Source organism: Eleutherodactylus coqui, chromosome 12 (genome assembly GCF_035609145.1).
Source record: "Eleutherodactylus coqui strain aEleCoq1 chromosome 12, aEleCoq1.hap1, whole genome shotgun sequence".
NCBI lineage: Eukaryota > Metazoa > Chordata > Amphibia > Anura > Eleutherodactylidae > Eleutherodactylus > Eleutherodactylus coqui.
The window spans coordinates 120,107,619-120,134,065 of NC_089848.1; the positions used below are offsets into that span (position 1 = coordinate 120,107,619).

General features: G+C 46.9%; 1 protein-coding gene across 3 annotated transcripts in view; it reads left to right on the forward strand.

The window, feature by feature from the left end:
* ADAM22 (ADAM metallopeptidase domain 22) overlaps nt 1-26,447 on the forward strand; it is a 241,515-nt gene that overhangs the window by 108,447 nt on the left and 106,621 nt on the right. For all 3 annotated transcript variants that reach the window (XM_066585459.1, XM_066585460.1, XM_066585461.1), the window contains exons 5-6: nt 17,053-17,135; nt 20,849-20,912. In XM_066585459.1, the coding sequence (XP_066441556.1) occupies nt 17,053-17,135; nt 20,849-20,912 (147 nt within the window). The remainder of the gene's footprint in view (nt 1-17,052; nt 17,136-20,848; nt 20,913-26,447) is intronic.

Sequence of the window (26,447 nt, forward strand, 5' to 3'; positions counted from 1 at the left end):
CAACAAGTCATTACAGATAAAGCGACCAGTCGCCCGTCCGTTTCCAGAGGCTGTGTCTTAAAAGAACCCCGTGTGTGTGTGGATTTACACCAACAACCAGCAATTCCCCCTCGGAGGCCGCGTGAGAGTGCGTTTACCCCACCATCAAGGAATTCTTTGTGGGAGAGGAAACAGTGGCGTCACCCGTGACATAAGAAACTAAGGTAATCCAATATTGGGTTTCCCTTTTATTAACATGCCCTTGGACGAGTCACCGGTTACTCTCCGGGTGGGAGACAGTAGAGCCACCGTGACAAGGCCCAAACTCTTCCCCCGCTATCTTCTAGGCCGCGGCCCGCTCCTCGGACGCTGCACCTTTCCCTGTGACCTCCCCTAGCAGTAACTTTGTCAGGTCCAAAGCTACCCTTAGGGGAGAAGATGGTAGAGCCACCATGACAGAAACCTTTATCTACCCCGCCATCTCCTCAGCTGTGGGCTCTCTCCTCGGATGCTGCAAGACCAAGCCTCAACATTCTGTATGACATGGTGCTCGGTCATGTTGGTATAGACACGGAGCTATACCAAAGTAGAGTGTCTTTCACCCTCTCACTGCTCTGGCATGATCATATGTTACATGGACAATCCAATAATCTCAGTGGCCACTATTGTAATGTTCATCTTCTCCTGCGGAGGCGCTGCATTGATATTAAACACTTGCTACCAGATGAAAGCTGATTGCTGAGATCACCTTATAATCAAGAATCATCCATTCAAGCAATTTTTGATCAGACAGAAGCCATGATGCCAAGACAATTCAGGAATGCTGTATTTGAATGCCCTTGGTCCGTGGTAGCTGCACATCTTGTGATTCCTTTAAATTGCCTCCTGTGTTGCTGCGTACCCCGTACATTCCTTCCCAAGGCACCCATTTACATTGTATCCCAGTTATTATCACCGTGAGATCTTAGGACGTTTTCTTTCTTTGGTCCCCACCTACATTTCTTCGGAGAGCTAATCTCTTGGCATTACGGTGCATTCAGATTCCTGGCAGTACGGCACAGCCGCCTCATCGGTACAGAATCCCATTCATGCTGCAGAATTCCTCCTGCACTCAGCAGAGCGGGACGTGAGCGGACTGGTAGTGAACTCTTCAATGACACTCAAAAGATGGAAGAACAAAAATACCTTCAGGAGGAAGGGGAGCGACTCAAGGGATGAAAAGACCGCCAGTTGCTCTGCTGCAGGGGTCCAGTGATGTCATTTTGGCTGAGGGAACAATTGCCATTCAGTAGACAACACCACATAGAAACCACATTACTGAGTTGGTAGCGCAGATGGGAAGATTCGTCTTATACATAGTCCACAACTCTAGGTGCCCTCCATGAAATGCACAGTAAAATATCAATATTTGCAGAATTACTACAACGGAGGACAATGTACGGCTACAAACGGACCGAGATAAGCCGGGGGCTTGGGGAGAAAAATGGCAAATGAAGTCCAATGTTGATAAATGTAAGGTTCTGCACATGGGCAGAAGAAATGGATGTCACCAATATACACTAAATGGGGTACAGCTAGGGAAAAGGGATATGGAAAAAGACCTGGGGGTACTAGTGGGCTGTAGACTAAACTGGAGTAACCAATGCCAGTCAGCTGCTGCAAAAGCTAATAGAGCCTTGGGTGCATTAAAAGAGGTATAGGGGCGAGGGACGAGAACATTATCCTCCCACTATATAAGGCACTTGTCAGGCCTCACATGGAATACTGCGTACAAGTCTGGTCACCGGTGCTCAGGAAAGATGTTACAGTGCTGGAGGGGTACAAAGATGGGCAATTAAACTACCGTGTTTCCCTGAAAATAAGACAGTGTCTTATATTAATTTTTGCTCAAAAAGGTTTAACGTTTTTACATGTATAGCTGCCTGGACACTATTTAAATTGACTTTTTTAATTAACTGTTAGCAGGGCTTAATTTTGAAGTAGGGCTTACATTTCATGCATCCTCAAAAAGCCTGAAAAATCATTTTGCATTTTCAAAAATTCTGGAAAATCATGCTATGTCTTATTTTCAGGGAAACAGGGTAATACATGGAATGACGGGACTGGAATACCCAGAGAGGCACCAAAACTGGGATTATTCACCCCGGAAAACAGACGGCTAAGGGGGGATCAAATAACTGTACAAATACATGAGGGGACGATACAAAGATCTCTGCCATGATATGTTTATACCCAGGACTGTGATGGTAACAAGAGGGCATCCGCTATCACAGGATATAGACAATAAATAGTCAGAAGGGTTGCTGATCCGGGGATCTTCCGACTGCCAGACTCAGGAAGGAACCTCTTCTGAAGAGTGTTAATCCAGGGATTATTCTGACTGCCATTATGGAGTCTGGAAGGAATTGGCTCCTGCCTCTTTGGGTTTAATTTGCCTTCCTCTGGATCAACAAGGGAGGGGCAAGCTGAATTGGATGGACATTTGTCTTTTTCAGCCTTGCATGCTTTGTGACTGTGGAGCTTTCTGGATTCATGTAAATAGAGATGAATCATAATATCAAGAGTTCTACAACTTTCCAATATACTTTTATTTCAGTTCTTCGCCATTTTGACATTCCTTGCTTCCTGTCAGGGAATGGGGCATGTTTTGTTTCATACAATGGCTGACAACCTGTACAGCCCTTACAGCTCATTCACACTTCCGTTATGGATTCTCTGATAACAAAGCAGGAAAACGTGATCCCTAGGGCGAACAAATCCATCTCATGACGGAAGTGAACGGCGCCAAATGAATCCCACTGGTTATAATGGGGGTCATTCAGTATCTGTTCGGCTGTGCAGTATTTTTCTGGATGAAGTAGCGCTGCATGCTGCGTTATTTCGTCCAGGATATTTGCAAAAATCAGCAGCAGAGGTTCAGAACAAAGCAGGAGCCCCAACGCTGATGAGAACATAGCCCAACGGTACTGTTAGGGCGACTGTCAGGCGCTGTCACGTAGAAGCGCCAGTTGTTCAGTGAGTGGAGGCGGAGCGTGCTGACTCCACTATTTGTTCGTATTGCAGTGAATTCTATGCGAGCTTTGCCTTTAAAACCAACCTGGGCCGCTGCAATATGGACAGGGCTGTCTGCTTCCAGCTCTCTCCTCACTAATAGTGGGCCTGGCGATCAGCAGATCAACAGGGATCCCGAGTTGCAGACCCCCACGATTAACTATTGTTGACCTAGCCTGATGAAAGGTCATTAATACAAAAGTCCCCGCCCTTTAAACTTGATCTGCATGCTGATCCGTGGCTGATGCAATGCAAATCTGTAGCAGAAATCCACATAACGTGTCCTGAGGACGGGTCATCAATAGGAAAATTCCTGGAATTTGCGCAATGAATGACATATAATCACTGGTTTCCATTAGAGTTAAAAGGGCACTTTATGATGTAGACTTTGCCGTCGATTTGATGCAGAATTGGCAAAGATTCGTGGCGGATTCGTCCGCTGTGTGAACACAACCTAATATTGCACTTATGTTAGTAAAGTACACTGTAACATATCATGGGGCCATCAAAAGCTGTCCTTGGCTCTATGAGGGGGCAACAAGTCACATTCAGCCCGGTCCGGGTCGCAGGGGGCATACAGACATGACCTTTTTTACACAACTGTGGCTGACATTTACTCTGTATATTTTATTTACCCCCAAAAAAACAGGTTATGCTAAAACTAAGTAACAATCTAAAACTACTGGTGGAATTCTGCGGCTTCGTACGGGTCTATTTTATGCACATCTTTGTGTGCCGCGATGCCAGGAGTTCAGGAGTGTGACGTTGCAGCCTCTCATTGGCTGCAGCGATCACTTGATTTCCTGTGACATCATCTGTCACAGCAATCACCGGGACCACAGCGGGGCTGCAGTGTTGGATCCTGGTGGCCACAGAGCGCTAAGTATTATTCACTTTACTATTTTAATACAGGGGGTCCTATTGAAGCAGGGTTCTCCGGCAACCAGACAGCCCCTTTAATGTTTGTATTCTGATTTTTGTAATTATGGCGAGAACAGACGGTCTTGAAGAGATAAGACTCCTCGGTCTAGAAACATTCTGAAGAGTTACCTAATCTGGCAAAGTTGTGCAGATAATCCCAGTTGTTTGTCCGTATTCTGTTACTATTTTTGCGCATGTGTTGCGAACAGAAGGTCCTACAGAGCTGAAGCAACTCCAAAATCTTTGGAAGTGACTGCTTTGCCTATGTGGTGCATATGGGCCTAGACAATAAAAATTCATATATGATGGTAGAGCGATGATGATGATCGATATACAATAAAGACGCTGATGTGTGTTTTCCAGGGGCTCCAGTCTTGTTGTGTCTGTTATTGCAGCTCATATCTGTTCAGGTTTATGTGGCCGAGTTGCAGTACCTGCCATGGCCTGTGGACTGAACTGGCACTGTTTCAGGCAGTATCTTGAAATCTTGCATGGCATCTTCCTACATTCATCTGTTGTATTCATTGTCTGGAAATTCTGCTTAGGTTCCTGTTATTTCTTCATTGTCTGTAAACCACGTAGTACGATTTGTCTTTTTATACTGATGCCGCCGTTTTTCCAGGACTATTGAAGTGTTCAGGACTTCTGTACTTTCCTTTTTGGTGCCAATTTAAACCTATTTCTGTATGCTGGATACTCAGCACATTACAGTCAGGTGCTGAAGCCAGGGTCACCATCAGGATTTACTGGACACTTATTTGTAGACTTTTATTACCCCGGGTGAACGTTCATTTTCCTGCCCGAGTTCTGCAGATAAATACCCTGGTGAAGGCATGACGCGGGTATCACGGAGTGAGCCTCTGTGACCTATCCCCCCACTTCCCTGTAACCCACCAAAACAATACGCTACTACTTCTAGTTTGGATAATTTTTGGCCACAGCGGCCATTTATTTAACCTTAAGTTTAACAATGGGTAAAAAACACAATAATAGACAACCCACCAAAAAGGGGGAAGTCCCCGGAGCCTACAACCCCCTCTGTCGCCTCACTACAGGGAAAAGGATCTTCCGTACTGCCTCCCGTCGCCCTCCCACTATCCGACTCGGGAGACCGAAGATCCCTCCCGCTACCGCCCTCCCGTCGCGAGACCGCCGACTCGGGAGGCAACACACACACGGTTGCCCCTAGTCGCCAACCTCCCGACTCAGAGACCCGCTAGCCGTTCCTAGGCCAGCCGACTGGTCTCCGCAGGGACTACGGCCTGACAGAGCCGGGAGGCGACAGACCTACCGCACACTGTAAATCAACAATGGGGCGGGAAGGGGGGACAGGCAGCCATCGGCCCTCCGCTCTCCCCCCCCCTCGCCCCGCATCCTAACTGGCTCCGAGAACTCCACCCCCCCTCCAACTGCCGCTATGACAATCTACATATCACCTCCAAAGCGCCCCCCCCCCTCCCTCTCACTAAACTTTCACCCCTAGCTACCAACTAACGGGCGGGTGGGTGGGACTTCCTCGCTGTCTCCGTCTTCTTCTCTTCTGCTCCTTCTTCCTTCTGCTGCCGACTGAAACTCCTCCTCCTGCTTTTCCCGCACTTTCTAACTGCTCCCCCCTCCCTATTCTCACCCCCCCCCCCCACACCTCTGCACTACTGTTAACCCCTAGCCTCCCCGTTAACCCTGTCATGTGCTGCCTACATATATACGCCTGCGGCTAATATTCCGGCGCTTCTGAATAGCTTGTTGGCACCACAGTGGCATGTACCACTCCAGGCTCCGGAGCTACACCTAGTGCTCATAGACAATGGGTTTGGGTCCTTCCTTAAACATGGTAACATAGTGCATAAGGCTGAAAAAAGACCTCTGTCCATCCAATTCAGCCCGTTTTTCCCCCAATGTTGATCCAGAGGAAGGCAAAGCTGCCCCTATGAGGTAGAAGCCAACTTTGCTCATTTTCTGTCCCCTGATATATTTATACATAGTTATTAGAGCGCCCCCTGTTACAGTCCTGGGTATAATAGATGATGGGAGAGATCTCTGTACTGCCCCCTGATATATTTATACATAGTTATTAGAGCGCCCCCTTGTTACAGTCCTGGGTATAAGAGATGATGGGAGAGATCTCTGTACTGACCCCTGATATATTATACATAGTTATTAGAGCGCCCCCTTGTTACAGTCCTGGGTATAATAGATGATGGGGGAGATCTCTGTACTGACCCTGATATATCCATACATAGTTATTAGAGCGCCCCGTTGTTACAGTCCTGGGTATAAGAGATGATGGGAGAGATCTCTGTACTGACCCCTGATATATTATACATAGTTATTAGAGCGCCCCCTTGTTACAGTCCTGGGTATAAGAGATGATGGGAGAAATCTCTGTACTGACCCCTGATATATCTATACATAGTTATTAGAGCGCCCCCTTGTTACAGTCCTGGGTATAATAGATGATGGAGAGATCTCTGTACTGACCCCTGATATATCCATACATAGTTATTAGAGCGCCCCCTTGTTACAGTCCTGGGTATAAGAGATGATGGGAGAGATCTCTGTACTGACCCCTGATATATTATACAAAGTTATTAGAGCTCCCTCTTGTTACAGTCCTGGCTATAATAGATGATAGGGGAGATCTCTGTACTGACCCCTGATATATCCATACATAGTTATTAGAGCGCCCCCTTGTTACAGTCCTCGGTATAATAGATGATGGGAGAGATCTCTGTACTGACCCCTGATATATCTATACATAGTTATTAGAGCGCCCCCTTGTTACAGTCCTGGGTATAAGAGATGATGGGAGAGATCTCTGTACTGCCCCCTGATATATTTATACATAGTTATTAGAGCGCCCCCTTGTTACAGTCCTGGCTAGAATAGATGATGGGAGAGATCTCTGTACTGACCTCTGATGTATCTATACATAGTTATTAGAGCGCCCCCTTGTTACAGTCCGTGGTATAATAGATGATGGGGGAGATCTCTGTACTGACCCCTGATATATCCATACATAGTTATTAGAGCGCCCCCTTGTTACTGTCCTGGGTATAATAGATGATGGGAGAGATCTCTGTACTGACCCCTGATATATCTATACATAGTTATTAGAGCGCCCCCTTGTTACAGTCCTGGGTATAATAGATGATGGGAGAGATCTCTCTACTGACCCCTGGTATATCTATACATAGTTATTAGAGCGCCCCCTTGTTACAGTCCTGGGTATAATAGATGATGGGAGAGATCTCTGTATTGTCCCCTGATATATCTATACATAGTTATTAGAGCGCCCCCTTGTTACAGTCCTGGGTATAATAAATGATGGGAGAGATCTCTGTATTGTCCCCTGATATATTTATTTTTTCCAGGTCAGTGACCCCAGTGGTTTCCCATTTAGTGTGTTATGGTGACATGTATCTCCTCTGCCCGTGTGCAGAACCGCACATTTATCAGTGTTACACCTCATTTACAACTTTTCTGCCTCCGACTGATCCAGATCCTCTTCCGACCCCTTTGTCCTCTCTTGTGTTAATTACTGCATAGTTTTATAAAGTGCCCCTTGTCCTTCTCCATGTCACATCTGATCTAGATTAATGTCCTATAGAAATCCGAGGCAGAGATAACCAGCTAAGTGTCTTTTGGAAGCCAGTATACTGCCTAGATCTGGCATTCGAGAGACATGGAAACATAAAAGCACATGACAGACTGCCCCCACACAATGCCACATGGCACTACAGAGCGGTGCCAGATATAGCTCTGCCCTACTGCTGTGTTGCTAAAGGAGTGTAAGCCAAATAGTAATGCCAGCACTGCTCTACGGTTGCACCCGCCGTACAGAATACTGTGACAGCCACTTAGCAGCACCTAGAAGATAATTCCAATCACATCATGTCCGCTCAATAGTTACCGCTGCAGCAGCCCCATGCAAAGATGCCAGTCACAGGGCTCCTATATGGTCCTGCACTGCCAATCTGCAGCCTCTTCCTATCCCTTTCTGTGCCACTGTCTGCAGTAGGGGCTTAACCCCATAAGAGCCACTCCTTTTTTTTCATTTTTGTTTTTTCCTCCTAACTTTCAAAACATTATAACTCTTTTCTTCACCCATCAACGTATCTGTCTGAGGGCTTGTTGTTTTTTGCGGCATGAGTTGTATGTTTAAATGGTACTATATGATGAACTGAAAAAGTTAAAAGAAAATTTAAGTTGCATGAAATGGACCCTCCCCGCCAATTATGCTATCTTTGGGGGGTTTTACTACTCCCTACTGATCCTCCTCGATCTCTACGCAGCATTTGACACTGTTGACCTCCTCACTATGCTTCGCTCCATTGGCCTAAAGGACACTGCTCTTTGCTGGCTCTCTTCCTACCTATCTGACCGCTCATTCAGTGTCTCCTTTGCTGCTCTACCTCTCCTCCTCTTCCCTTTGCTGTTGGGGTACCCAAGGGTTCGGTCCTCGGCTCCCTCCTCTCCTCTTCCCCTTGCTGTTATGCTTGGTCCTTTGCTCCCTCTTCTCCTCCTTGCTGTCGGGGTCCCCCAGGGACTGGTCCTCGGCCCCCTCCTATCCTCCTCCACTTGCTGTCAGTGTCCCCCAGGGACTAGTCCTCAGCCCCCTCCTCTCCTCTTCCCCTTGCTGTTGTGCTCGGTCCTCGACCCCTTCCCCTCCTCCTTGCTGTCGGGGGTCCCCCAAGGATGGGTCCTCGGCCCCCTCCTATCCTCTTTCACTTGCTGTCGGTGTCCCCCAGGGACTAGTCCTCAGCCCCCTCCTCTCCTCTTCCCCTTGCTGTTGTGCTCGGTCCTCGACCCCTTCCCCTCCTCCTTGCTGTCGGGGGTCCCCCAAGGACGGGTCCTCGACCCCCTCCTATCCTCTTCCCCTTGCTGTTGCGGTACCCCAGGGCTCGATCCTCAGCTCCCTCCTCTCCGCTTCCCCTTGCTGTTGGGCTTGGTCCTTTGCTCCCTCTCCTTCTCCTTGTTGTCGGGGTCCACCAGGGACTCGTCCTTGGCCCCCTCCCCTCTTCTTCCCCTTGCTGTTGGGGTCCCCCAGGGCTCGGTCCTTAGCCCCCTCCTCTTCATCTACACAGCCCCCATTGGACAAACCATCAGGAGGTTTGGCTTTCAGTACCACCTGACGACACCCAGTTATACCTCTCCTCCTGTGACATTATATTCCTCCAGAACATCACCGACTGTCTGTCTGCTGTCTCTAACACCATGTCCTCTCTCTACCTAAAACTAAACCTCTCTAAAACTGACCTGCTGGTGTTTCCACCCTCCACTAACCGACCTCCTCCTGACATCTCCATCTCAGTGTGTGGTGTCACCATAACTCCCAGCATGCCCGCTGCCTTGGGGTCATATTCGCCCCTGATCTCTCCTTTACCCCCTACATCCAATCTCTGGCCAGAACATGTCAGCTGCACCTCAAGAACATCGCTAGAATCCGCTCTTTTCTCACCGTGGCCGCGTTATTTTCTAACAGCCATGGCTTCCCGTTAACATAGTTGTGTGAGGGCTCTTTGTTTGTGCAGAACATCCTGTAGTTTGTATCGGTACTATCTTGTATTTACGATTGTTGACCAAAAAAGCGCAATTCTGGTGTTCTTTTTTATTTTTTATGACAGCGTTCACTGTACAGGGTAAATGTGTTAATTTGATAGACTGGATTGTTACAGGCACGGGGATACCAAATATGGTTGTTTTTTAATTACTTTGATATTTTTTATTACAAATATGGGCAAAAGGGAGTTTATTTTAAACTTTTGCTTCCTTTTATTTTTTCTAGTAATATATATATCTATTTACTGCTTATTACATTTTTGTTTTCATCCCAACAGGGGACTTGAACTTGCGATAATTTGATTGCTCATACAGTATGATGTAATACCATAGTATTGCATTATATTGTGATCTGACAGGCGTCCTGATAGCGGCAGTTGGCAGCTGTAATAAGGCACAGCAGGCACCCGCATTGTGTAGAACAGGATTTGACTCCCGATCGATATAAACCCCAAATGCTTCTGAGAGCCTTTTATAGGCCGAGGGTGGAACCACTTTTAGCGCCTCAGGTGGCAGGACCGTTCATCTAATCACGTCTCAACTCCATTTGCATATCTGCCTGAGATGTAACTGCATGCCGAGATTCACAGCAAAACGGCAACTTCTTTTAGGGGCAATTTATTTTATTTTTGACCAAGGTTCAATGTGCTTATTGCCCGCATGGACCGATATTCGTGCATCACCTGGTAGAATCCACACAACGCCCAGTGTTTGTAGTTCTGAATGCCAAAGGCGGTCCAACGCCCTACTAGATGGGGTTTGTAATAAAGTGGCCAACCAATGGGAATCCTTTAATCATCCTCTTCTGCCAAGTGTAGGAAGCTGGAAGACTTTCTTGCATGGGAGCCACATTGGAGGTCTTCTTTGAGTACATATAATGCAGTCATTAGTATAAGTGACCCTCCGATCCTGGAGAAACAAAGATGGCCGCCCCGCTTCTCTGACTACCTGATGTACACTGTACTCTGCACCTCCATGGATTGGCCAGTGCTGACCAGTGGGAGCTGCATGTAGTAGTTTAGACTACCGATGCATACTAATGCAGTACATCAGATAGGCAGAGACGCCGTACGGCCATCTTTGTTTGTCCATGCCCGGAGGGTCGCTGTAAAGCCATGTATCTCATAGATCTTACAGTATCTTCTCATCTACATCATGCGATGGATCACATTGATAGGACTAGACTCATAGATTGCATTGAGAGCGTAGAGTCCTATCAATAGAGATGCGTGTCCTAGTGGCGCAGGGTAAGTGCTGCTTTGTGCTAGAAGCTGGGAACTTGGCCAAACTCGAGAATAGTCTTTTGCAAACTTTGAAGCAGATGATCGATCGTCTCTGAGGCTTTCACATCCGCTGCAGTATCTCTTAGAATTAGCAGTACGATACAGGACATGTTTTGTGCCCGGGCTAGAAGATTATACACATGCAGGAGATGGATATCTATTACAAATGAGCAATTTAGGAAGTAGGCAGTGCCGGTCTTAAGTTAGCTGGCACTCTATGCTGATTTTTTTTAGGCACCCCCTGTCATAAGGAAAAATGATAAATAATGCACTGACAGTCCGCCTATACTATGTGTGGGCAGAAAGCAGCGCGATTGCAGTATACCCACACTAGAACAGCTCCGTCAATACATACTGTACTAGAACCAAGCTCAGGGCACAGGTACAGCGCCAGAGCCACAGCTCAGGGCACAGGTACAGCGCCAGAGCCACAGCTCAGGGCACAGGTACAGCGCCGGAGCCACAGCTCAGGGCACAGGTACAGCGCCAGAGCCACAGCTCAGGGCACAGGTACAGCGCCAGAGCCACAGCTCAGGGCACAGGTACAGCGCCAGAGCCACAGCTCAGGGCACAGGTACAGCGCCAGAGCCACAGCTCAGGGCACAGGTACAGCGCCAGAGCCACAGCTCAGGGCACAGGTACAGCGCCAGAGCCAAAGCTCAGGGCACAGGTACAGCGCCAGAGCCAAAGCTCAGGGCACAGGTACAGCGCCAGAACCAAAGCTCAGGGCACAGGTACCTGCGCCAGAGCCACAGCTCAGGGCACAGGTACAGCGCCGGAGCCACAGCTCAGGGCACAGGTACAGCGCCGGAGCCACAGCTCAGGGCACAGGTACAGCGCCGGAGCCACAGCTCAGGGCACAGGTACAGCGCCGGAGCTAAAGCTCAGGGCACAGGTACAGCGCCGGAGCCAAAGCTCAGGGCACAGGGGTACAGCGCAAAAGCCAAAACTCAGCACAGGGGTACAGCGCTAGAGCCAAAGCTCAGGGCACAGGTACCTGCGCCAGAGCCAAAGCTCAGGGCACAGGTACCTGCGCTAGAGCCAAACTCAGCACAGGGGTACAGCACCAGAGCCAAAACTCAGGGCACAGCGCCAGAGCCAAAGCTCAGGGCACAGGTACAGCGCCAAAGCTCAGGGCACAGGTACAGAGCCAAAGCTCAGGGCACAGGTACAGCGCCAGAGCCAAAGCTCAGGGCACAGGTACCTGCGCCAGAACCAAAGCTCAGGGCACAGGTACCTGCGCCGGAGCCACAGCTCAGGGCACAGGTACAGCGCCGGAGCCACAGCTCAGGGCACAGGTACAGCGCCGGAGCCACAGCTCAGGGCACAGGTACAGCGCCGGAGCCACAGCTCAGGGCACAGGTACAGCGCCGGAGCCAAAGCTCAGGGCACAGGTACAGCGCCGGAGCCAAAGCTCAGGGCACAGGTACAGCGCCGGAGCCAAAGCTCAGGGCACAGGGGTACAGCGCAAAAGCCAAAACTCAGCACAGGGGTACAGCGCTAGAGCCAAAGCTCAGGGCACAGGTACCTGCGCTAGAGCCAAACTCAGCACAGGGGTACAGACACAAGAGCCAAAACTCAGGGCACAGCGCCAGAGCCAAAGCTCAGGGCACAGGTACAGCGCCAAAGCTCAGGGCACAGGTACAGCGCCAAAGCTCAGGGCACTGGTACAGCGCCAAAGCTCAGGGCACAGGTACCTGCACCAGAGCCAAAGTTTAGGGCACGGGTACAGCGCAAGAGCCAAAACTCAGAACAGGGCTACAGCGCCAGAGCCAAAACTCAGGGCACGGGTACCTGCGCCAGAGCCAAAGCTCAGGGCATGGGTACAGCGCCAGAGCCAAACCCAGTACTTTCTGTCTGAGTAAAGAAAGCCCATGTGCCTACACCCATTCAGAACAAAAATTGGACAGAAATCTTGTCGGTGTACAAGCAGCCTAACGTGGCATGCTGCAGATTTTTTTTCAGCAGCCTGTGGATGGGCGTTAGTAAGATGTCGTACACTTCGATGCTGCTGGATTTTCCGTATGCAGTTCTGCTGTGGAGAATCCACATTGCTTAAAAGGGCTGCACCAAGATTTCAAATTACTTCTATCCACAGGATAGGGAATAACTGGCTGATCGGTGAGGGTCTCACTGCTGACACTCTTGCCAATATGGAAAACAGGTCTTCCATGTTCTGCTCTCTTGTCACCGCGGGGGTCAGTCTCCTCCTCACTGTGGGGGTTGCAGTAACCTTGCAGTGAGGAGGATGGGGGACACAGGAGTACTGTTCTCAAGATCAGCAGGGGTCCTGAGTGAGAATCCCACCAATCAGCAAGTTATCGCCTATTCTGTGGATAGGGGTTAACTTAAAATTTTGCTGCAACCCCTCTTAGCCCTGTGTGGATGTACCCTTAAAGGTCCTAAGTGGTTGATCAATGTCTGTTGCTCAGGCCCGGCTGATTAAAGTGACAGCAGTACCTGGGTACGTTTGTACAAGGCACAGTGCCATGCATTGTACAGTGGCTGCGCTTGGTATTGCAACTCAGTCCCATTCACTTCAATGATGCTGCCGAAGATTGTCAAAGCACTTGAACTCTGTAATCTCCGATGCTGTCACTAACGCCAATGGAGTGGCGGCACAGCTGCGCAACCTCTGCTCCATTCACTAGGGGTCTTGGGTTTGGGGGGGGGGTCCAAATAGTCATACCCCCACCGATCATAAAGAGAATAGGGGATGACTTGAGAACTTGGCACAACCCTTTTTAACTCTTTGGTGTTCTTTGAACCCCTTTTCCTATGCTTTGGCCCCTCAGGGCAGCACTTGGCATAGCTGGGTGCATCCGTTTTGTCCGGAGCGTCCCTTTAATTATTGGAGCAGGTAATACCGTATATCTTCTCCTTATTGTAGCTAATTTTGAGTCAGCAATTTGCAGCTAATAAGCAGCAGCGAGATTCTGCCTATGTTGTATTTCCTGGCCAGATGGCACAGCAAGCTGCCATTTACATTCTGCCATTTTAATCATCGTACATCAATCTCCACTCTATGCAGATCTTCTCTACACATCCACCTCTGCACTCGTAGCCAGATTGCATCCAGCGTGCTAGTAAATAACTTGTTACAGTTGACCCGTCACCTACACAATGTGGAGGGGGACAACGTGGGAGACCACCCATAGCTGTTTACTTCTAGAAGCTAAAAAGTTTTCCCTATACTTCCCACAGCTGAGAATTGACTTCTGTTGTATTGAGTTCTCTATGAACTAAACCGTTTGCATAGTAGGCTGATACATTGTAGGCTTTGTGCATTACATTGTATATACACGGACATGCCAAAAGTCATGGGACACCTGAGCAAGAATCAGAAGTAGTATTTATTTCCATATGTTAATACTTAGCGGGGCTCCTTTGGCATTAATGACATGGGATACTCTTCATGGTATACTTTCTACTAGTGTCTGATATACTGCAGCTGGTATTTCCCTCCAATCATCCTGCAAACATCTGGTGAGTTTTCTCCAACAAGATGCATTGACCGTCTGCATTGGTATAAGGAGCATCATCATTGGAGAGTTGAGCCATGGAAGAACGTTCTATGGAGTGATGAATCGCGCTACCCCATCTTTAAATCAGTTGGACGTACCTGAGGTGGAGTACGCTTGCGGAATGCCTTTTGCCTGAGTGTTGTGCCAACAGTTACGAATGGTGTTTATGGTCTGGGGATGTGTTACGTGGCATGGCGTCAGTCCGTCGGTATTAGTGACAAGGACCATGACCACGGAGGTGAACCCTGACCACCTAGACGACAGTGTGACAATACTCTGAAAATGGCAAAAAGTAGAATATTCCCAACAGCACTCAATTTAACCCAGTATGGGTGGGTCTTACAAATGTTATGCAAGAGCCACAACCCAAAGGAACCCGAACCTTCCTTCCCTCAATGGAATCCCAAACAGAAAACAGAACTCCGTGGCCGCATACGATGCGGCAAATAGAAATAAAAAAAAGTGATTCTTCCAACGTTTCGATCATACTTTATGATCGAAATGTTGCATTTTTAGAGATGGAGGAATAAAGTTTTTTTGCATGTTCCTTTTTGCACCATCGTATGCGGCCACGGAGATCTTTTTTCTGTTTGGAATATTCTAGAAATGGTCAGCAATACTTCCAACAAGACAACGCGCCTTGCACAAATCCAACATTTTATGTTGGTTTGAGGATATGGATGTCCCACGATTGGACCGGCTGCACAGAGTCCTGAACTGAACATCTCTGGGGCGAACTGGAACGTCGGGTCAGGAAATATGAACAGCATCCATCTACTTTTAAAGAACTCGACAGACACATAGCACACCCCTACCGCTAGGCCCCACCCACTTTGGTGACTTTTGTACACCAGAAAATTGATGTACGAACTATAATACGTATGCCCATTGTGTTTAATCTAGCAGTACTGTTGTGTACAGCGTATACATATGTATAGTATGATGGTCCTATATGATGCATATGGTATAGCAGTGTTATTTTTGTGTACGGTGTACTTTTTATGGTTGGTATAGTGCACTATTCAACTCTAAGGAGCCTTTTGTACCGGATAGAATTACACCGCAGGACGCAGCCAAATCCGCAGCTGTGGACTCCCACACTAACATCCACAGGTCTCAATGCAGACTGTGAGGCTGCAGGTTTTAAACCATTTTCAATTCTATATCAAAATCTGCAGGTCGCCTCAGGCTTTTGGTGTGGGATTTATCGCCGCTTGCGTTGCGTCAGGCGGTTTATTCCGTCACGTGTGAACGGTCCCTTTATCTCTGCTCTGCATTAGCACAGGCTAGTTATTGCATCCAAGAAAAATGCGCGAGTTTTGTGCGATTGTGAGATGCGCAGAACACAGACGTTGTGATATTATTGTGAATGGGTTCATTTACAGGGGTTTATTCTCTCGCACCGTGAAATGGGAAAAACTGAAGCAGGTCCTATTTTCGTGTGATTCTTGCGTGACAATAGGACTTGCAATGTTTGGTGTCTCGCACATTTCACAGCACATGGACACCCCTATGCGGTGGGATGTGAGCTGCGCCTGACGATATGTAAACACGGCCTAACCTACGTCATGCGGCTTTACTACAGTTAACAAGATGACGGTGAGGGTGCCGCCATGTCTGACCCTGCTAGGGGGCACTATGAGCTCTACTTACACCCATGGAAGGACACAATGCTCCGGAACGCTCACAATGCCCAGACCCTCGGGCTGCTTCTTCATCTGTCTTTAACCCTTTCCAATCCACTGTCTGACCTCTGAAGACATTATGATTTAAGGCTGTACAGCTCAGATGTTGGAAGACGTCCGTCGGGGTTCTCTTACTGTATATTGCCAGCCTCTCTGCTGTTGGAGCCTATTCAATGTGTCACCTCATGCAGTATTGACTTTAGCCAGCATATAGCGCCGTTGTATAATGGCAGAAAAAGAGTAAGCCCCCTAGGAAAACCAGAATACAAATTGGATTGGAAAGGGTTAAAGGATCCGTTTGTTCTTTTTTCAAAATTTTAAAGACTGAGGCAAATCGACCCGGAAAAGAACAGGTTCCGCTTGTCAACTCTTTTATCTCTTTTGATCAATTTTTAACAAATCCCTTTTTATTCTTCCTTCTTTGCGCATGAGCAGTTGTAAAACCAGAGCTGATGTGATTTAACCCCTTCAGTGGCAGGTTCAAGAAGTCTTCAGCACATTTCAACACTGATTTTTAGGAGATTTTCCGGGCGCGCCACTAAAGGGGTTAATAGATCCAATACATGGAAGTCCAAACAGATCTAAACAGAGTGATTTACGTTTCTGTTTGTGCCCCATTGAGTACAACGTAGAAAGAAAAAAAAAATACAACGCTCCACTTCATTTTTGTGACGGAACAAAGATTCCTTCGCATCAATGGTTTTTTTTTTGTTCTTTTTTAATGTCAAAACTACAGAAACCTGACGGAACCGAAGCAAACGGACACCCAGGAAATCAACGGGGATTTTACTGGATTCGTTTTTCTGTTCTGAGGACAGAACAGAAAAACGGAGAACAAAAAGCAGATGTGAACTCCGATAAGAACTGGAAAGCCCCGAATTAGATGCTACGTTACATCGTACGCTTACAGCATGCGCCGTCCCACATATCAGAAACCCCCCAGTAATATATAGCAGGCCTGAGCGGGCTAACGCCATACCGGGGGAGGATACACGCGCTCGCTGGATGACTGCTATTTCATGTCATAATAGACTTTGTCTTGTCTTTTAGGGTGGAGAACATTGTTATTATCAGGGCCAAATCCGGGGAAAGCCCAAGTCCTTCGTGGCTCTATCAACCTGCCATGGACTTCAGTAAGTATTTGTAGTGCGACGCTGCATTAGGCAAATTATACGACCACATAACATATACAGAACTGTGCAAAAGTTTTAGGCAGGCGAGGGAAAAATGCTGCAAAGTAAGAATGCTTCCAAAAACAGAAGGGTTAATAGTTTATTTGTCAATGAACAAAATGCAAAGTGACTGAACAAAAGAGAAATGTAATCCCATCAGTATTTGGTGTGAACGTCGTTTACCGTCATGCCAGCATCACTTTTTCTAAGTACACTTGTACACATTCAGGGATTTTGTACGATTATAGTCAGGGGTATGATTAACCAATTATACCAAACAGGTGATAATGATCATCATTTTAATAGGAAGGTTGAAACACTGTCATTAACTGAAACAGAAACAGCTGTGTAGGAGGCTTAAAACTGGGCGAGGCACAGCCAAATTGCTACAAAGTTGAGGTTGTGGAAGACAGTTGCCTGTCACCATGGTAAGACTGAGCACAGCAACAGGTTCTCTCCCAGACAAAGCTTTTAAAGCAGCCTGGGGTTTCAGGATCTGCTGTTCAAGCTGTTTTTAAAAAAAAGTACAAATAAATACCCAACGTTGAGGACCGTAGACGCAGTGGTTGGCCACAGATGAAAGACACATCATGCTTATTTCCCTCCAGCAGTGCCATCAGCTCGAAACGAGCAGAAACCAGTGGGACCCAAATACACCAATCCAGTGTTGGGAGATGTCCGGCCAGAAGTCGTCTTCATGGAAGAATTGTGGCCAAAAATCCAAACCTTCAATGCTTTCGGCCAATGTCCTCTCATTAGTGAAAAGAAACCTGTGTAGTGCTTACCGCCGCACTCCCCGTAACACCGACTTCTTGTCCGGCACAATCCCTTCTCAGAGGCAGTTGCACCGTACAGTCTCCAACGGCAATCCATAAGGGGAAAATCCAAGAAAGGAAAAGGAACTGCTCGTATGAAGAAACTTAGAGTCTTTGTTAACTTAGTGCCAGTGTATCACAGCCAACCTGGACGCGTCTTGGTCCTACCTGGTCCTTGGCCACCTTATCACCACAATGTGCATCACCTCCTTAAAAACCATGTGTGATTAAAAACAAAGACATCTGATACTTAACTCTCGCCTTACCAGCGTCTTACAGCCGAATCATGGTGCAAAGATTCTTGGTTTCATTCCCAATAATGAATTGTAAAAGTATTGTGCATCATAATATATAATCACAACAGAAATGAGACGTAAATATATAAATATTAACCAATAGTAGGAAATATTTAAATCCAAAAAGAAGAAAATAAATACCAGAGATGTCTCCGAAAATAGCCAACCTTAAATAAAGGGAAAACTGAATTATGGGATAACTGAAAAGAAATATAAAGGAACATAGAAAATATAGAAAATAAAAAAATAGATATATTTATAAAAATGCATTTTATATATAATAGTTGAAAGCCTCAATAAATATATAAAAGATCAGATTTATGATTCAACCCACTTGGGAACTTCGTATTAAGAGTTAAAGGGGTTGTCCCGAGGCAGCAAGTGGGGTTATACACTTCTGTATGGCCATATTAATGCACTTTGTAATGTACATTGTGCATTAATTATGAGCCATACAGAAGTTATAAAAAGTTTTTTACTTACCTGCTCCGTTGCTGGCGTCCTCGTTTCCATGGTGCCGACTAATTTTTGGCCTCCGATGGCCAAATTAGCCGCGCTTGCGCAGTCCGGGTCTTCAGCAGTCTTCTATGGAGCCGCTCGTGCCAGAGAGCGGCTCCGTGTAGCTCCGCCCCGTCACGTGCCGATTCCAGCCAATCAGGAGGCTGGAATCGGCAGTGGACCGCACAGAAGAGCTGCGGTCCACGAAGACAGAGGATCCCGGCGGCCATCTTCAGCAGGTGAGTATGAAGACGCCGGACCGCCGGGATTCAGGTAAGCGCTGTGCGGGTGGTTTTTTTAACCCCTGCATCGGGGTTGTCTCGCGCCGAACGGGGGGGGGGTTGAAAAAAAAAAAAACCCGTTTCGGCGCGGGACATCTCCTTTAATATCCAAAAGCCTCCCGTTTGGGCAGCTGTTCTTGCTTGAGTTTTGACTTCCTACGATTGTGTACTAATTCTATATCCACATTGCCCGCTTGGTTCTCCACTAAATGTTTGGCTGCTCAGAGTTACCTGCAGCCCCCTTCTTTATATAACGCATGTCCTACGTGCGGCCAATATTCTACATTGCCTTTAGTGCATTCTAGATTTATAGCTTTTTGTCGTGAAATTTTTGCTGTTATTACTATTGTTGAAATTGGAGGTTTTATGGGTTTTGTGGCAAACACCGCAACGCGCCCTGCCACATCTAAAACAAGCTTTTTGTTCTAAGCACTGTGAATCTCCTTTCGTTGGTGTTTTGAAAAGACTAGGAGATAAAATGTTACTACTCCCTCCCCCAATATGTCTTTTACCGCATCATCCTGCTTAAGAATTGGGAGATATCGTAGAAATAACTTTTTAATCTTATAGAAATCTCTACTATAGGGTGTAGAAATAATACCACCCCTCCCAGACTGGCATGGATTAGGGCACCTGATAAGATACCTAACAACAAGGCTTCTATCTGTTACCCCTTAGTATCTCCCTTCATGTCCCACAGTTGTGTGATGGACACAAAGCAGGTATTGTGCAGAAGTGTCAAGGCAGCTGAAATGCAGTCCTAAGCTCTCGCTCACGACCTGAAGGTTGAGAGTTCAGGCGGCCGGCTCAAGGTTGACTCAGCCTTTCATTCTTCCAGGTCGGTAAAATGAGTACCGGCTTGGTGGGGGGTAATAAATAAATTACCTGAAGCGCTGCAGAATAAGTTGGCGCTACATAAATAAGATTGATTTATTTTAACAAGAATTGGATCCAATGCATCAAAAAATGAAACTCTGCTGCCCTCTACTGGTCAATTGTTCATATAGCATTAGTACTAATCTGTTGACCGTTCTACGTATTAGGATTGAAAATGAAAAACATGTAAAAAGAAGTAATGACAGTGATGTAGAGCAACAGGATCGAGGATCTCTGCTTTCACATTAGGAACAAATGAAGAGGCAACACAACCACAGTCCGACTGTTGTGCTACTACCGCAAATTGTGCACGTGTTCCTATTAATGTTGAGCGAACCGAAACTGTCAAACCCTGTTTTGGGTCGAACTTTGCCGGAAGTTCCGTACAAACCTGAACCTTGGGTTATTTGGCTAGGCCAAGCTCACTAAAGTTCTTCTGTTTCTCCTTTTTCTTTATCCCTTTTTCCTTCTTCTTCTCCCTTTTTCCTTCTTTCTTTCTATTACACTTCTGGTTTTGATCCCATGGCACTGACAGTAGGCCAGAGGATCAGCTGATTAGTGGAAATCCCAAGTGGTGGACTATTGATGACCTATCCTGAGGACAGGACATCAATAGTAAATGCCTGGAATACCCCTTTAACTACTTAGATGCCTCAGTCAATACTGCCTACTTCATCATCGTCCGACAGCTGAGCAGCCATAAACCGCCGTCTGTTTCCATGGATGACCAGCCGATATAAATACAATTTGAGAAAACCTCCCAGAAATGGCACAAAACCTGCTAAAAATAGCACAAATAAACCACATTAAAAGTTTTGGCGAAGTTTCGCAACTTTTTAAGTAAATTCAGAGTGATGCGTAGAATGTTTGTTCGCAGCTCTTACAAGTAACTTGTTTTCTTTTTCCAGTGGGATGTTCTGTGATGGAAACCAGACATATCTCATCGAACCAGGAGAGAAATACAAACCCAATGTAAGTCGTTTATACTTCACTGTAAGGAGTTCTGCGTATTGTGGTAATATTGATGACACTGAGGCCTCATGCATACTAGTGATATTGCAGCTCAGGTTATCTTCACATCAGCGATGGAGGTTCCTTTCGCAGTCGCCATTGTTGACTTCCGTGTAAATCCTGGATGAAATAGCGCAGCGTGCCGCTCAGTTGTGGCTGGCGAAATGCTAGACATATGGACCCCATTATAGTCAAAGTCGTTCAATCAGCAGTCCCATCGTAGACAATCCGTTCGACCGGTGGAGTCCATTGTGGTTCTCCCGTAACGAAGCAGAAAAACAGAACCCACAACAGTGATGTGAAGGCAGCTTCGGTGCGACCTCTGAACTATACAGAACTCTAATACTACACCCATAAGGCTGCGCCCCGCCTCCAATGTACGGCATCAGTCGGTCTTAAAGTTACCTTTACACGGGGAAATTATCTCCCAAATTATCACTGGAAATGGTGAATTTGGGTAATAGTCGTCCCATGTACGAGCGGCGCCGACAGGGCACTGAGTGACAAAGCACTCATTTATTGGAGTCACCTGGTTTTTCGTTCACCAGAGACTGTCGGACCGTATAACCGTGAGCCCCTCAATCTATGAACCAGTCCTGTTTATTGTGACTAGAGGTGCAGCCTGATGGAACGCTCCTGGCCGCTCCGCCTCCATTCACAGAACTCCTATCACTCCTGTCTAATAGAACTTTGAAGGGGTTTTCCAGGGAGAATACTATTGATCCTCATCAGTAGTTGATCGTCTGGGGTCTGTCGCTCAGGACCCTGACCGATCAGCTGATTGTGCGCCCACTGACCGTACCGCAATTATTCAGGGGTTGGAGTGGAAGCAGCGGAGGTTTTTGCTCCGACCTCTGTGTAGTGGCCGGCGCTTGTAACTGCAGGCGTGGCTCGCGATGATTTCAATGAGAGCTGCAATTGTCTCATTGAAAGGAAGGAAACGAATTTGTTCTTTTCCGTTTTATTTCAGTTTCTCTCCTCCAAAAATGGAGCATAGAGATGGGAACCCTGACGGCGTCCTGTCACCCGTGTTCTAGATATACGGTGATACTGAGAACTCCAGTAATATAGTTCTGTTACAATGTAAGGGAGCGTTCTCTACACTGTGTCATTACATCAGGCGTTTCCGCCCCGAACAGGCGCCACAGTGCTGTCCCGTTTGTTTCCATTATATTTGGAGGGTAGAACAATGCAGTTGACGGTTACTCTCTAATCCAAATGAAATGGACACTAAAGTGGTGTTCTTTTCAGTAAAGGCAGTGAATGGTTCCGATCCTTTCTGTTTGGGGTTCCATCACAGTGATATAGTAACAGTATACCCATGTCCATCAAGTTCCACCTATTAATTCCCACAATGTTAATCCAGAAGGCGGCAAAAACTCCAATGAGGCAGAAGCCAATTTTCCCCATTTAGGAGTATAAATTCCTTCCCGACTCCAATCTGGCAATCAGAATAATCCCCGAATGACCGACCCTTGTGAAGTAATCTGTGATATAACGAGTAATATTACACTCAAAAAAGGCGTCCAGAGCCCTCTTAAACATTTTTTTGCCATCACCACGCCCTCAGGCAGAGAGTTCCATAGTTTCACTGCTCTTACAGTAAAGAACCCCCATTGATGTTGTGTATAAAGTTTCTTAATACCGTATTTTCCAACGTATAAGACGACTTTTTAACCCAGGAAAATCTTCTCCAGAGCCGGGGGGCGTCTTATATGCCGGGAATACGCTGTAGAAAAAAAATCAATACTCTCCTCCCGCGGCGCTGCTGCAGGCTGTTGCTCCCCCCTCCTCGCCGACAGAGCATTGCTTTCTGGAGGTGGGGCTTGAATGCCCCGCCTCCAGAAAGCTAATGCTCTGATTGGCTAACTCAGTGCAGCGTCAGCCAATGAAACCTGGCGCTGCATTGACCAATTACAGCCATTCAATGACAGCATTCAAGTCCCGCATCCAGAAAGCAATGCTCTGTCGGCATGGAGGAGGGAGCGACAGCATACAGCAGTGGGAGGCGAGTATTGATTTTTTTCTACAGCGTATTGCCGGCGTATAAGTCGACAGTTGGGGGTCGTCTTATACTCCGGAAAATACGGTAATAATAAATGATAATCTCTATTTGTATAGCGCCAACTTATTCCACAGCGCTTAAAGAACCCCCTTCTATGTTGTGTAGGAACTTTCTTTCCTCTAGACCAGTGTTTCTGTACATAGTTATTAGAGCGCCCCCTTGTTATAGTCCTGGGTATAATAGATGATGGGAGAGATCTCTGTACTGACCCTGATATATCTATACATAGTTACTAGAGCGCCCCCTTGTTACAGTCCTGGGTATAATAGATGATGGGAGAGATCTCTGTACTGACCCCTGATATATCTATACATAGTTATTAGAGCGCCCCCTTGTTACAGTCCTGGGTATAATAGATGATGGGAGAGATCTCTGTACTGACCCCTGATATATCTATACATAGTTATTAGAGTGCCCCCTTGTTACAGTCCTGGGTATAATAGATGATGGGAGAGATCTCTGTACTGACCCTGATATATCTATACATAGTTATTAGAGCGCCCCCTTGTTACAGTCCTGGGTATAATAGATGATGGGAGAGATCTCTGTACTGACCCTGATATATCTATACATAGTTACTAGAGCGCCCCCTTGTTACAGTCCTGGGTATAATAGATGATGGGAGAGATCTCTGTACTGACCCCTGATATATCTATACATAGTTATTAGAGCGCCCCCTTGTTACAGTCCTGGCTATAATAGATGATGGGAGAGATCTCTGTACTGACCTCTGATATACATAGCTATTAGAGCGCCCCCTTGTTACAGTCCTGGGTATAATAGATGATGGGAGAGATCTTTGTACTGACCCCTGATATATCTATACATAGTTATTAGAGCGCCCCCTTGTTACAATCCTGGGTATAATAGATGATGGAGAGATCTCTGTACTGACCCCTGATATATATACATAGTTATTAGAGCGCCCCCTTGTTACAGTCCTGGGTATAATATATGATGGGAGAGATCTCTGTACTGACCCCTGATATATCTATACATAGTTATTAGTTCTCCCCCTTGTTACAGTCCTGGGTATAATATATGATGGGAGAGATCTCTGTACTGAACCCTGATATATCTATACATAGTTATTAGAGTGCCCCCTTGTTACAGTCCTGGGTATAACAGATGATGGGAGAGATCTCTGTACTGACCCCTGATATATCTATACATAGTTATTAGAGCGCCCCCTTGTTACAGTCCTGGGTATAATAGATGATGGAGAGATCTCTGTACTGACCCTTGAGATATATATATATATATATATATATATATACACACACATAGTTATTAGGTTGCTCCTTAGACGTCTTTTTTCATACACTAAATAATTCCAATTTTGATAACCTCTCTGGGCATTGTAGTCCGCCCATTCTGTTTATTACTTTAGTTGCCCGCCTTTGTACCCGCTCAAGCTCTGATATGTCCTTCTTGAGTACCGGTGCCCAAAACTGTCCACAATATTCCAAGTGTGGTCTACCAGTGACTTGTAGAGAGGAAGAACAATGTTCCCATCATGTGCCCCTAGACCTCTTCTGATGCCCCCCATGATCCTATATGCCTTGGCAGCAGCTGCCTGACACTGGTTGCTCTAGTTGAGTTTACAGTTAACTAAAACCCCCAAGTCCATTCCCATGTCAGTGTTACCCATTTAGTGTGTTATGGTGACATGTATTTCCTCTGCCCATGTGCAGAACCGCACATTTATCAGTGGTAAACCTCATTTGCCATTTATCTGCCCCAAACCTATCCAGATCCTCTTGAAACCCCATTATGTCCTCTCTTGTGTTACTTTACTTGGGTTTATATTATCTGCAAATATTGATATTTTACTGCAGTCCTACCAGGTCATAAGTATTTTAAAAGAATACCGTCCCCTGTGGTACCACACTAGTAACAGTGACCCCTTCCGATGCTGCCCCCGGTGGTACCACACTAGTAACAGTGACCCCTTCCGATGCTGCCCCCGGTGGTACCACACTAGTAACAGTGACCCCTTCCGATACTGCCCCCGGTGGTACCACACTCGTAACGGTGACCCCTTCCGATACTGCCCCCGGTGGTACCACACTAGTAACGGTGACCCCTTCCGATACTGCCCCCGGTGGTACCACACTAGTAACGGTGATCCCTCTGATACTGCCCCCTGTGGTACCCCACTAGTAACGGTGACCCCTTCCGATACTGCCCCCGGTGGTACCACACTAGTAACAGTGACCCAATCAGAGTAGGGACCATTTATAACCCCCCTCTACTTTCTATCACTGACCGGTTACTTACCCCCTTACACACATTCTCGCCCAGACCAAGCACTTTATATACCAACCTGTTATGCAGCACAGTATCAAACACTTTGGAAGAGTGCAGATACACAAGATCACGTGTAGAACTTCCCTCCCGGTAGAAGCTGATCGGGTTGGTGTGACAGCAGCGATCTCTCATAAGCCCGTGCTGATACAGAGTTATACGGCTATTTTCCATGAGGTCCTCCAGGATGGCACCTCAGAGACCCTTCAGACACGTTACCTGCAGCTGTGATGGACCCCCGAGCAGTAAACCACGGTAGAGACGCCGGTGTGTGCCGGTACAAAGGCTAATTTAACAATATGACTACAACGCCAATGGCCTGATGGAGGAGCAGAGTGTTAGTCATAATATTGTGACATTATAGTATCGGTGCAACTACACCCAGGGTCCCAAACATGTATGTATGTCCAATTATCTGCATTAAACAGTCGTGGGAGGAAACCCCCTTTAGGCCTCATGTCCACGGGCAAAAGAAGAATTAAAATCCGCAGCAGATTTTAACTCTTCTCCTGCCCGCGGATCCGCATCCCATAGGGATGCATTGACCACCCGCGGGTAGATAAATACCCGCGGATCGTCAATAAAAGTGATTTTTTTTAAAATGGAGCATGAGAAAATCTGGACCATGCTCCATTTTCATGCGGGTCTCCCTATTGAAGCCTATGGAAGCCGTCCGGATCCACGGGAGCCAAAAAGCGGAATTTACTCACCTGCTCCGGATCTTCCCTTCGCCGCGGCTTCATCTTCTCTCCGTCGCGGCCGGATCTTCTTTCTTCGGGCCAGTGCATGCGCAAGGCATGCAACCGACCTTTCCAATCCAATTTGTATCCTGGTTTTCCTAGGGGGCTTACTCAATGACGCTATATGCTGGCTAAAGCCAGTACTGCATGAGGTGACACGTTGGATAGGCTCCGACAGCAGAGAGGCTGGCAATATACAGTAAGAGAACCCTGATGGAAGTCTTCCAACATCGGAGCTGTACAGCCTTAAATCATCATGTCTTCAGACGTCAGACAGTGGATTGGAAAGGGTTAAAGTACAGTTCTTGCTTTAGTAGCCAAAACTCAGTTTTAAGAGGAAGGTTTCCTACCACCACTATTAATGCAGATAACTGGATATACCCC